At 36.6% G+C, this 14,472-nt stretch overlaps 1 protein-coding gene across 2 annotated transcripts in view; it reads right to left on the bottom strand.

Annotated features, from left to right (window-relative positions):
• The window catches only part of LOC123524470 (protein phosphatase 1G-like), a 194,055-nt gene that overhangs the window by 40,417 nt on the left and 139,166 nt on the right, over positions 1-14,472 (bottom strand). For both annotated transcript variants that reach the window (XM_045302684.2, XM_053538840.1), the window contains exon 8: positions 8,940-9,174. In XM_045302684.2, the coding sequence (XP_045158619.2) occupies positions 8,940-9,174 (235 nt within the window). The remainder of the gene's footprint in view (positions 1-8,939; positions 9,175-14,472) is intronic.

Below are 14,472 nucleotides of genomic sequence, written 5' to 3'. Positions count from 1 at the left end.
CAAAGATATGGACCGGACACGAAAATTGCGGACAGACTGACAGACTGACAGACGGACAGACCGTTCAAAAACTATATGCCTCCCTTCGGGGGCATAGAAATAATATAAAACTGAATACTTTAAATACCGAAAGAAAAATAGTATGGGACGAGGAAAAAGTACAGACTTTTAGAACTGCCATTTTAAACGATGTTACTGGTATTTGCAATGATGAGGATCGTTCACAATCTATTAATGATCGGGAAATCAGTCTTACAGAAATTTTACATAACAAGAGGACCATGATGGTCCTGAATCGCTCACCTATCCCCACATGACCCAGTGTTGAACTGAGTATGACGTCGTTATTTCTATTATTTGACAAAGTGACCTAGTTTTTCAGCACATGTGACATAGATATCATCAAGATAAAAAATTCTGACCAATTTTCATGAAGATCCATTGAAAAATATGGCCTCTAGAGAGGTCACAAGGTTTTTCTATTATTTGACCTAATGACCTAGTTTTTGAAGGCACGTGACCCACTTTTAAACTTGACCTAGATATCATCAAGGTGAACATTCTCACCAATTTTCATGAAGATCTCGTGAAAAATATGGCCTCTAGACAGGTCACAAGGTTTTTCTATTTTTCGACCTACTGACCTAGTTTTTGAAGGCACATGACCCAGTTACGAACCTGACCTAGATATCATCAAGCTGAACTGTCTCAACAATTTTCATGAAGATCCATAGAGAAATATGGCCTCTAGAGAGGTCACAAGGTTTTTCTATTTTTAGACCTACTGACCTAGTTTTTGACCCCACGTGACCCAGTTTCAAACCTGACCTAGATATCATCAAGATGAACCTTCTGACCAATATTCATGAAGATCTCATGAAAAATTTGGCCTCTAGAGAGGTCACAAGGTTTTTCTATTTTTAGATCTACTGACCTAGTTTTTAACCCCACGTGACCCAGTTTCGAACTTGATCTAGATATCATCAAGGTTAACATTCTGACCAATTTTCATGAAGATCCATTGAGAAATATGGCCTTAGAGAGGTCACAAGGTTTTTCTATTTTTAGACCTACTGACCTAGTTTTTGATCCCACATGACCCAGTATCGAACTTGACCTAGATATCATCAAGGTGAACATTCTGACCAATATTCATGAAGATCTCATGAAAAATATGGCCTCTAGAGAGGTCACAAGGTTTTTCTATTTTTAGATCTACTGACCTAGTTTTTACCCCCACGTGACCCAGTTTCGAACTTGACCTAGATATCATCAAGCTGAACATTCTGACCAATTTTCATGAAGATCCATTGAGAAATATGGCCTCTAGAGAGGTCACAAGGTTTTTCTATTTTTAGACCTAATGACCTAGTTTTTGACCCCACGTGACCCAGTTTCAAACTTGACCTAGATATCATCAAGGTGAACATTCTGACCAATATTCATGAAGATCTCATGAAAAATATGGCCTCTAGAGAGGTCACAAGGTTTTTCTATTTTTAAACCTACTGACCTAGTTTTTGACCCCACGTGACCCAGTTTCGAACTTGACCTAGATATCATCAAGGTGAACATTCTGACCAATATTCATGAAGGTCTCATGAAAAATATGGCCTCTAGAGAGGTCACAAGGTTTTTCTATTTTTAGACCTACTGACCTAGTTTTTGACCCCACGTGACCCAGTTTCGAAGTTGACCTAGATATCATCAAGATGAACGTTCTGACCAATTTTCATGAAGATCTTGTGAAATATATGGCCTCTAGAGAGGTCACAAGGTTTTTCTATTTTTAGACCTACTGACCTAGTTTTTGATGGCACGTGACCCAGTTTCGAACTTGACCTAGATATCATCAAGGTGAACATTCTGACCAATTTTCATAAAGATCCAATGAAAAATGTGACCTCTAGAGTGGTCACAAGCAAAAGTTTACGGACGCACGCACGGACGGACGACGGGCGATCACAAAAGCTCACCTTGTCACTTTGTGACAGGTGAGCTAAAAATGCATTGGAAACATTGGGAAGGGATGTATCCTTTTCAAATAATGATAAATCCCATCAAAGTAAATCAAAATGGTTCAATGATGAATGCTACACAGCAAAAAAGGTATTTAAAAGGGCAAGAAATATTTTTGTTAAAAATGGTACGGACGAAAATAGAAAATATTTTGTAACAAGAGCTGTCTCCGTAGGATGACACATGCCCCCGATGGCACTTTGAATGAATAGTTATGGCCGATGTTAGAGTTTAGGACCTTTGACCTACGGAGCTGGGTCTTGCGCGCTACACATCGTCTTACTGTGTCACACATTCATGCATAGTTATTTTAAAATCCATGCATGAATGACAAAGATATGGACTGGACATGCCCATCAATGCACTATCATGAAAAATGATCTTTAAACCCCCAACTGCCATATAAAAGCCACAAGATGGTGCCGGGGCAGGTTTTTATATAAATTATGCATGTTTCACATCAGAGAGCCCTTTTCCAAAATTTTAAATAAACCACTGAATAAAAAGTTATGAAAAATTGCATAAATACACATTGAAATATTCTTTATCAATTGGTGTTTTTATTTTTTAAAACAAAAAATGTTGAAGTATAGTTTCAAAAAATTATTTAAACCTAACTGCCAAAAATTTGAATTTGCCGGGAGGAGCTAATGAGGTCATGAACCCTAAAGGAACAGAGAATGTAAACAATTCCCACGTGGTTAATTTTATCAACAAACCTGATCGTCAGAAGGCTTTGTATCAATGGAATTAACACCTAGCTAGAGTGCATTGCAAAACTTCTCCAGAAAGTAATTTTGAATTTTTAAACCAAATAGAATATCATAGTCATTTCTACAGTTATATTTTTATATGTCATAAAAATGTTTCAAAGAAATAGGGAACTACTAATTACAGACATACAGTGATGAATATAATCTCAAATAGCTTATCATTTTTATTAGTCCTTATCACAGCAGCACTTGCTAATTTGTGTGTATTGTTCTGCATCCAAGACTTAACGTTTATTATTTCTACATTTATTGCTAGGTTATCTCAATTAATGGACCAGCCTGCAATGACAGAATTTTAGTTAAATGAATGTTTGATTTTGAGTTTCATTGTTAAATTTACATAAACAAGATTAAAAATCAGGAATGCTAGTCTTACCTCAATTTTTCATAGGATTGGTACTGATATGGATGCACAATATGGATAATAATAGTTTTTTACCATCAAAACATGCAAACTAGTTCAAATTTCTTCTTCAACTGACCATTGTTTACATTTGCCTGTGAATCATTTAAGGTTAGCTATTTTTAGCTAACAGACAGCTCAGAGTAGCGTTGTTATTTGATAGGCTCCTCCTACAAAACTTACTGCCAGGGTAGTAAAAGTTGGGGCTTTAACGTCTAAGTGTGACCTTGATCTTTGAGCTACGAACCTGGGTCTTGCGCAGGACACGTCGTCTTACTGTGGTACACATTCATGCCAAGTTATTTGAAAATCCATCCATCAATGACAAAGATATGGACCGGACACGACCATCAATGCACTATCCTTAAACGTCTAAGTGTGACCTTGACCTTTGAGCTACGAACCTGGGTCTTGGGCAGGACACGTCGTCTTACTGTGGTACACATTCATGCCAAGTTATTTGAAAATCCATCCATCGATGACAAAGATATGGACCGGACACGCCCATCAATGCACTATCCTTTAATGTCTAAGTGTGACCTTGACCTTTGAGCTACAGACCTGGGTCTTGCGCACTGCACGTCGTCTTACTGTGGTACACATTCATGCCAAGTTATTTGAAAATCCATCCATTGATGACAAAGATATGGACCGGACACGAAAATTGCGGACAGACAGACAGACGGTTCAAAAACTATATGCCTCCCTTCGGGGGCATAAAAATGCGTACGCAATATAATAAAATAAAATCAAAAACAAAATATAGATTTAAGTTGCATGAGAGTCGTGAACTTGAAAATATTGCAACGAAACAACCCAGTAGGTCTTGGAAATCAGTTAAAAAATGTTTTAAAAAGAAAAGTTCTAAAAATAAAGATATAGAAATCGATCAGCTTCATACGCATTTTGCTACATTATTTGGTGAAAACAGTGATGCAGATGTAAATATTGAAGAGGATAACTTTGAAAATATCCATGATGATGAACTTGATTTACCAATTTCTGAGCAGGAGGTACATAAAGCCGTATTCAAACAAAATAGCTTTAAATCTTCTGGCCCAGATGGCATTTCAGCAGAAATAATTAAGTCAACTTACAGTATAATCTCTTCTCACCTTGTTTCAATTTTTAATCAAATTTTTGACAGTGGGGAATACCCTGAAAGTTGGGGGACTGGATACATTTTCCCTATATTTAAAGGGGGTGATCCAAAAGAATGTAAAAACTACCGTGGTATAACACTAAATAATATTCTGTCTAAAATATATTCACATATATTACTTAACAGACTAACCGCATGGAGAGACAAATACGAAACACTTGTAAATTGTCAGTTTGGATTTCAAAAAGGTAAAAGTACGGTAGATTGTATATTTCTTTTACATTCAATTGTATCAAAGGTGTTGTATTCCGGTAAACAAGAGGGCCATGATGGCCCTATATCGCTCACCTGTTATCATTGCACTTAAGGACAAGTCTTCAAGGTCAAAAGATCATAATAGAAATCAATGAAAAGAATTATGAGAAAATATAGTTGAAATTTTCTTTAAGTAACTTTAAAAACAAGATTTGAAAACTTTTTGTAGAGGTCCACTAGGCAATGCTACATGTCAAATATCTAAGCTCTTCTGGTTTATTTTTAGAAAATTTTAAAGATTTTTCTATGTACAATCACGTAACCCCATGCGGCAGGGTCAATTTGACCCCAGGGGTCATGATTTGAATAAACTTTGTAAAAGTCTACTAGGCAATGCTACATGTCAAATATCTAAGATCTAGACCTTCTGGTTTATTTTTAGAATTTTTTTTTAAGATTTTCCTATGTAAAATCAAGTGACCCCTAGGGCGGAGTCAATTTTGACCCCGGGGGACAAGGTTTGAACAAATTTTGTAGAGGTCCACTAGGCAATGCTACATGTCAAATATCTAGTCTCTAGGCCTTCTAGTTTATTTTTAGAAAATTTTTGAAGATTTTCCTATGTAAAATTAAGTGACCCCTAGGGCGGGGTCAATTTTGACCCAGGGGGTCATGATATGAACAAATTTTGTAGAGGTCCACTAGGTAATGCTACATGTGAAATATCTAAGCTCTAGGCCTTCTGGTTTATTTTTAGAAAACTTTTGAAGATTTTTCTATGTAAAGTCAAGTGACCCCTAGGGCGGGGTCAATTTTGACCCCCGGGTCATAATTTGAACAACTTTAGTAAAGGTCCACTAGGCAATGCTACATGTCAAGTATCTAAGCTCCAGGGCTTCTGGTTTTTGAGAAGAAGATTTTTTAAATATTTTCCTATGTAAAATCAAGTGACCCCTGGGGCGGGGTCAATTTTGACCCCGGGGGCCATGATTTGAACAAATTTCGTAGAGGTCCACAAGGCAATGCTACATGTCAAATATGTAAGCTCTAGGCCTTCTGGTTTGTTTTTAGAAATTTTTTGAAGATTTTCCTATGTAAAATCAAGTGACCCCTGGGGCGGGGTCAATTTTGACCCCGGGGTCATGATTTGAACAATTTTAGTAGAGGTCCACTAGGCAATGCTTCACGTCAAATATCTAAGCTCTAAGGCTTCTAGTTTTTGAGAAGAAGATCTTTTAAGATTTTCTTATGTAAAATCAAGTGACCCCTGGGGCGGGGTCATTTTTGACCCCGGGGTCATGATTTGAACAAATTTGGTAGAGGTCCACTAGGCAATGCTTCACACCAAATATCTAAGCTCTAGGCTTCTGGTTTTTGAGAAGAAGATTTTTAAAGTTTTTCCTTTCGGTTGCCATGGCAACCAGTATTCTGCATGGAATTCAATTTTTTGAACAATTTTGAAAGGGGGCCATCCAAGGAACATCCCTGTGAAGTTTCATCAAAATTGGCCTGTTGGTTTAGGAGATGTTGTTTAAAGGAAAGTGTGGACGGACGCCGGACGGACGCCGGACGGTGAGCGATCACAATACCTCACCCTGAGCACTTTGTGCTCAGGTGAGCTAAAAATTATATTCTATATTTATAGATTACAAGAAATGTTTCGACAAGATAAATCGTTCATTCCTCTGGCAAAAATTACTAGCAGAAAATGTTAGCACCAAAATGGTAAAAGCAATAAAATCAATGTATGCAGTTGTTTGTGCTTCTGTTAAGTATAATGGGCAAGTCCACCCAGATGTTATAAACTCTCATCAAGGGGTAAAACAAGGAGACCCAAGTTCTTCACTTTTATTTACGATGTTCGTAAATGATTTAATGAAAAATATAAATGCTGATCTTGATGGTATATTCTCTATCAATGAACTTAGTCTGTTTCTAATACTTTACGCTGATGATCAAGTATTATTTTCCACCAATCCTGAAACATTGCAAAGTATGTTAAAGAATGTAGAAACATACTGTAATACTTTTGGTTTAAAAATAAATACAAGTAAGACCAGGGTCATGATCTTTGAAAAAGGGACACCAACCAATTTTACCTTTTATTTATACGGCGATAAACTTGAAGTGGTATCATCCTTTAAATATTTAGGTATATACTTCTTTAAGAATGGCAATTGGTCGCGTACGCAAAAAGCTATAGCAGATCATGCATCAAAACCGTTGTATCGACAGTTTTCTATTTTCTACCAGTATGAATTCAAAACCAGTGAAAAATGTGAATGATTTGATACGTTGGTTTCCTCAGTTCTAAATTACTGCTCAGAAGTATGGGGGGCCGTAGATGGAAAAGAGATGGAATTAATCCATACAAAATTCTGTAGAAAAATTCTTGTTGTTAATAATTCAACAAATCTGACAGGATTATATGGTGAACTTGGCAGGGAACCCATGAAAATTAAACACCATATAAACATGATTAGATACTGGTTAAAAATTCAAAAGTTAGGCGAGAATAGTTTATTGAAACAAATGTGTAATATGCTAAAGGAAGATACAGAAAACAATATAACATATAATGGTCAGAACTGGGCGTATCAAATCAAAACTATTTTGGACAGTCTGGGCTTATCTGATATGTGGAATAATTTTCATAATTATCAAAATATGTCCGTATTTGATTTTATTAAAGAAAGAATATTTGATCAGTATCATCAAACTTGGTATGCAGATATCAATAACTCACAGAGATTAATAACATATTCTAGGTTCAAACATAATTTTACTCTCGAACCATATCTTGATTACTATAGCCTAGCAAAACAATTCAAAGTCGCCCTTAGTAGATTTCGTTTATCTTCACAGTGTCTTGAAATAGAGAGGGGAAGATATTACAATATTTCAAGATCAGAACGAATCTGTAAATTTTGTACATCGAAAACTGTAGAAAACGAATATCATTTTCTGTTAACATGTCCTATATATTCAGATTTACGTAGGAAATTCTTAAAGTCATATTATTTTACCTGGCCAACTTTGCAAAAATTTGATAATCTTTTAATGTCTAGAAACAAGAAAGATATAATTAATCTATCAAAATATATATATTTTGCAAATAAACGTAGAAAAGAACTAGACAAATAAATATTAACATGTTATTGTTATTTTAGTAACTTATCGTAATACTTAATCTTCTGCTTAAAGATATATTTGAAGTTCACATTTCTCTTAGAACTGGAGTTGCAAAATTTTCATTGTTTTTGTCACTACACTTGTATGTAGGCTAGAAGTAATGTTATATTACTTAATGCTGAATAAATTTTGTTGTTGTTGTTGTTATATAAGCCTATAGTAAGTACATGTCAATCACGGGCATGGCCATTTTATTGACCGTAGGGTAATAATTTGGACAATTACGGTAGAGAGTCAAGTCAAACCCTTATATCACATGCCAAATACCAAAGCTCTAGAGAAAAAATATTTTAGTTTTGGAGATGTTGATTAAAGAAATTGTTGATGAAAAGTGACCACACCCTCTGGCGGCCATGTTTTTTGACGAATCAGAAAAATTTGAACAGTATTTGTATATGCACGGACAATTTGTGTGAAATTATTTTAAAATCAGGCTAACAGTTTTATACAAGAAGATTTTCTAAGTTTCTACTATATACAAAAAGGGAAAAGTGACCACGCCCTTGGGAGCCATGTTTTTTGACGAATCGGAATAATTTGAACAATCTTGGTAGAGAGTCACACAAGGACCATTTGTGTAAAATTATTCTAAAATTGGGCCAGCAGTTTCACACAAGAAGATTTTTAAAGTTTCCACTATATACATATAGGGAAAAGTGACCACGCCCTCTGGCGGCCATGTTTTTTGACGAATCGGAATCATTTGAGCAATCTTGGTAGAGGGTCACACAAGGACCATTAATTTTGTGTGAAATTGTTCTAAAATTCGGCCAGCAGTTTCACACAAGAAGGTTTTTAAGTGACCACGCCCTCTGGCGGCCATGTTTTTTGACGAATCAAAATAATTTGAATAACCTTGATAGAGGGTGACATAAGGACCATTTGTGTGAAATTATTTCAAAATCGGACCATCAGTTTAGGAGGAGATGTCGTTTGAAGATTTTTCTATTTTTAGCTCTGGCGGCCCCTATGTGCAACCAAGCGGAACTGTTTGAAAAACTTTGGTAGAGGACCATCCAAGGAACATCCATGCAAAGTTTCATCAAAATCCACTCAGTGGTTATGGAGAAGATGTCTTTTAAACACAATTGTTGACGACAGACGGACGCACGCACGCACACATGACGGACACAGCGTGATCAAAATAGCTCACCATGAGCATTGCTCAGGTGAGCTAAAAATGCAGTTAATTTACCAAGAGCTCTTGACAAATTAAGGCCTCCATTTACTCTGCCATCATTAGTGACTCTCCCGCCTGCTGCCTCTATTCTTGTTCTTTCACTATCGTCTTCCGGTTTGTGGTCAAACGAGAGTTCTACAGCTTTCCCTGCCTGGCACATCACACATCTAGAATCCCCAGCATTGGCTACATACACTTTATCATCTCTCAATAGAGCCAATACAGCTGTACATCCACTGTCTGTACCAGGCTGGTAATAAATAACAGTTTTTAATTTACTTATATTTGCTATCACTGAATTGTGTATTTTAGAAAGATTCCCCACTGGGTAACATTAAGAAACAACAAGAGCTGTCTCATGACAGCATGCTCGACTATTCGAAAGCTTGTCAGTAAAATGGATTTTCTATCTAAGAATAGGTATACTGTCCAAATTCATGTAAAAGTTATGGCACTTGATGCTGTTATTTTGCGCACAACATTTGTAGTAAGTTTCAACTAAGTACCTGATTAGTTATGGAGATGATTGATTTGCATGCAAAACTTAAACCTACATTTTCCAGGTCAAACTAGAACTGTCACAGGAGTGACTTATACCCCCACAATACGGTCTTGTCACAGAAGAATGGCAACCAAAAGAAATGTTAACAAGAGGACCATGATGGTCCTGAATCGCTCACCTCTTCCCACATGACCCAGTTTTGAGTATGACGTCGTTTTTTCTATTATTAGACATAGTGACCTAGTTTTTGAGCTCATGTGACCCAGTTTTGAACTTGACCTAGATATTATCAAGATAAAAATTCTGACCAATTTTCATGAAGATCCATTGAAAAATATGGTCTCTAGAGAGGTCACAAGGTTTTTCTATTATTTGACCTATTGACCTAGTTTTCGAAGGTACGTGACCCTGTTTTGAACCTTACATAGATATCATCAAGGTAAACATTCTCACTAATTTTCATGAAGATCTCATGAAAAATATGGCCTCTAGAGAGGTCACAAGGTTTTTCTATTTTTATACCTACTGGCCTAGTTTTTGACCGCACGTGACCCAGTTTCGAAACTGACCTAGATATCATCAAGGTGAATATTCAGATCAATTTTCATGAAGATCCATTGAAAAATATGGCCTCTAGAGAGGTCAAAAGATTTTAATAATTTTAGACCTACTGACCTAGTTTTTGATAGCAGTTGACCCAGTTTCAAACTTGACCTAGATATCATCAAGATGAACATTCAGACCAACTTTCATACAGATCCCATGAAAAGTATGGCCTCTAGAGAGGTCACAAGGTTTTTTTATTATTTGACCTACTGACCTAGTTTTTTAAGGCACATGACCCAGTTTCAAACCTGACCTAGATATCATCAAGGTGAACATTCTGACCAATTTTTATGGAGATCCATTCACAAGTATGGCCTCTAGAGAGGTCACAAGGTTTTTCTATTTTTAGACCTACTGACCTAGTTTTTGACCGCACATGACCCTGTTTCGAACTTGACCTAGATATCATCAAGATGAACATTCAGACCAATTTTCATACAGATCCCATGAAAAATATGGCCTTTAGAGAGGTCACAAGGTTTTTCTATTATTTGACCTACTGACCTAGTTTTTGATGGCACGTGACCCACTTTCGAACTTGACCTAGATATCATCAAGATGAACATTCTGACCAACTTTCATACAGATCCCATGAAAAATATGGCCTCTAGAGAGGTCACAAGGTTTTTTCTATTATTTGACCTACTGACCTAGTTTTTGATGGCACGTGACCCACTTTCAAACTTGACCTAGATATCATCAAGATGAACATTCTGACCAATTTTCATGAAGATCTCATGAAATATATGGCCTCTAGAGAGGTCACAAGGTTTTTCTATTTTTAGCCCTACTGACCTAGTTTTTGACCGCACGTGACCCAGTTTCGATCTTGACCTAGATATCATCAAGATGAACATTCTGACCAACTTTCATACAGATATCATGAAAAATATGGCCTTTAGAGAGGTCACAAGGTTTTTCTATTATTTGACCTACTGACCTAGTTTTTGATGGAACGTGACCCAGTTTCGAACTTGACCTAGATATCATCAAGGTGAACATTCTGACCAATTTTCATGAAGATCTTGTGAAATATATGGCCTCTAGAGAGGTCACAAGGTTTTTCTATTTTTAGACCTACTGACCTAGTTTTTGATGGAACGTGACCCAGTTTCGAACTTGACCTAGATATCATCAAGGTGAACATTCTGACCAATTTTCATGAAGATCTTGTGAAATATATGGCCTCTAGAGAGGTCACAAGGTTTTTCTATTTTTAGACCTACTGACCTAGTTTTTGATGGCACGTGACCCAGTTTCGAACTTGACCTAGATATCATCAAGATGAACATTCTGACCAACTTTCATAAAGATCCCATGAAAAATGTGACCTCTAGAGTGGTCACAAGCAAAAGTTTACGGACGCACGGACGGACGCACGGACGGACGACGGACGACGGACACCGTACGATCACAAAAGCTCACCTTGTCACTTTGTGACAGGTGAGCTAAAAATACTTAGAATAATATAACAAGAGGGCCATGAAGGCCCTGTATCGCTCATCTGACCTACTGACCTAAAGATCATCAAGATCAACATTCTGACCAAGTTTCATTAAGATATGGTCATAAATGTAGCCTCTAAAGTGTTAACTAGCTTTTCCTTTGATTTGACCCGGTGACCTAGTTTTTGACCCCACATGACCCAGATTCAAACTTGACCTAAAGATCATCAGATTAACATTCTGACTAAGTTTCATAAAGATACAGTCATAAATGTGGCCTCTAGAGTGTTAACAAGCTTTTCCTTTGATTTGAACCGGTGACCTAGTTTTTGACCCCACCTGACCCAGATTTGAACAAGACCTATAGATCATCAAGATTAACATTCTGACCACGTCTCATTAAGATATGGTCATAAAATGTGGCCTCTAGAGTGTTATTTAGCTGTTCCTTTGATTTGACCTAGTGACCTAGTTTTTGACCCCACCTGACCCAGATTTGAACTTTACCTATAGATCATCAAGATGAACATTCCGACCAAGTTTCATTAAGGATGAGAATTAGGCCTTGAGAAACAAAACTCAAACAACACCAAATCATAGAAAGAAAGAGTTGTTTGACATGAAAATTGAACAGCATGTAAAACATGTATATTACTTTACGAAGTAGTGTCAGTATACTGATAAAAACATTGAATTCCGGAAAAGGACTGCCTAAAGGGGCTCCACTTCCGGACAGTTAAACGCCTTTAAAAACTCACCATTTTTCAAAAGTATAGTCACACATGTTCGTTTTGATGCATTTGCAATAGCGTGCAATTGGTGAAATTTCGCATAACAAGGTGGAACACAGTTTTCAGCAATTGTTTATCTTTATTTCTTAACAAATGGTATTCATTTTCAAAGGGAGACAACTGTTTCGGAATACTTTAAGTACAAATGGCATTCGTTTTCAAAGGGAGACAACTTTTTCCGATTATTTTAAGTAATAGTCAAGAAAAAGTTGATACATGACCCAGAATCAAACTGGACCTTCAAATCATCAAGATTAACATTTTGACCAAGTTTCATGAAGATATAGACATAAATGTGACCTCTACAGTGTTAACAAGCTTTTCCTTTGATTTCACCTGGTGACCTAGTTTTTGACCCCAAATGACCCAATATCAAACTCGTCCAAGATTTCACTGAGGGTAACATTCTAAGTTTCATTAAGATTGGGCCAAAATTGTGACCTCTAGAGTGTTAACAAGCTTTTCCTTTGATTTGACCTGGTGACCAAGTTTTTGAAACCAGATGACCCAATATAGAACTCGTCTAAGATTTTATTGAGGGTAACATTCTGACCAAGTTTCATTAAGATAAGGTAAAAATTGTGACCTATCAGGGCCCTCTCTACATTTTGGGGGATTGGGGCCGGGGCCCTTGGAGGGGGGAATTTCGCGTCGTTTTCAAGGGAGGGGGGAATTCATTCTGGAGATATGAAATTAAGGTCAATTGAATATTACAGATATCAAACTAATGTGAATATATCTGAAGTATTGTACAGAACATAATCTATTAAAAACAGGCAACTTTTATTCTCTTTTATTAAATCAGTTATGTGATATCCAAGCGAGGTTCACATGTCGTCATTATCGGTAGCACTAGCAGTATCCACGGACATTGTCTCAGCAGCAGCCGGAGCAGGGCTTCCCTTCATCGTATCTACCTGATTGTGCATGTCTGGTCCTGATGAAACAGTGGTGTCTGTGACAGTTGTTTGTTTTTTTGAGAGCATGCTGCTTAAAAAGCAAATCTTTTTTGCGCATTTCGCCCCTGTTGCATCCGTGATCTTTTTACGGTATGATGTGCATTATGCGACATTTTATTTTCAAAGTTAAGTAACTTTGCATAAACGCATCCCGGGAACTGAAAAACGCGTGTATTATACGGATCAGTAAAACCAGGGGTTCCACTAGACCTGGAAACCCAAGAGTCACAGGACCCCTGGGTCAAAATTTTGAAGGGTCCTTTTTCAAAATACAAGAGTCCTGCCCCAACACATCGATACAATTGACTATATTTTCTTATAAAGTAATACTAAGTAATTAATAGCTACTAAAACCAAGAACATGTTACATCATAATAACATAATAATAATTTCTGTTTCAGGTCATATAATCTGATATTGTAAATAAATTTTTATCAAAATTCATTTTAATTTGATGAGGTTTTTCTTCAATATTTTTGTTTGTTAGCAGAAAAGTGCTAAAACACTGTAAAAATGTATCCAAAAACGTACTATCCGGATACTGGTACACTTTTGGAATGTCCTCTGAAATGTTGTTTTTGCCAGTAAACTTGGTCCACTAAGGTAAACCAGAGATAGTTCCTCAAATAATGATGCTACTTTTCATTAAAAATTGCATTGTGTGTCAAGTTTTTTTAGTGAATTTTGGAAAAATTGCATATGTCATCGGGTGTAATTAGAATCGTAAACGGACATTCTAAACTTATTTTTACTTTCCAAATCCATTTAAATTTGTGGATTTTCTGGTTGATATAAAGGTACAATCATTAAACAATGAGCTTATTTAAAGTTTGCATGAAGAAATCTCGGTAATCAGCTGGTCGCTTAATTACGATAATTTAATAATTGGCGCCTTTTTGACAGTATGCAGGCTCAATACGGGTACCGCTTTATCAATTAATGTTAACACTTCATTGATTCTCATTACCTATGTTCACTCGCCGTGACGTAACTTGCTGATAAAGAAAAATCAGCGTGGCATGTCCACATGATAAAGAGCGGGAATTTAGCAGAAGATCAAAGGCAGGAGGGCATGACCGCGTGTGTTTATTTTGAATACACGTGTTTATCGTGGATATAGTTTTACTGTAGAAAATGACTGATAAGAGGAAGGAGTAAAACTTTATCAGGCTCATTAAGTTACGAGACGCTCCTAAGACTATCGGGTATCGATTTTTTGCTTGATTTTTTTTTCTTTCGAGGGGG

This window comes from Mercenaria mercenaria, chromosome 3, assembly GCF_021730395.1.
Source record: "Mercenaria mercenaria strain notata chromosome 3, MADL_Memer_1, whole genome shotgun sequence".
Classification (NCBI taxonomy): domain Eukaryota; kingdom Metazoa; phylum Mollusca; class Bivalvia; order Venerida; family Veneridae; genus Mercenaria; species Mercenaria mercenaria.
Note: the sequence above shows the minus strand (reverse complement) of the source record. Positions and strands in the feature narration are given on the sequence as shown.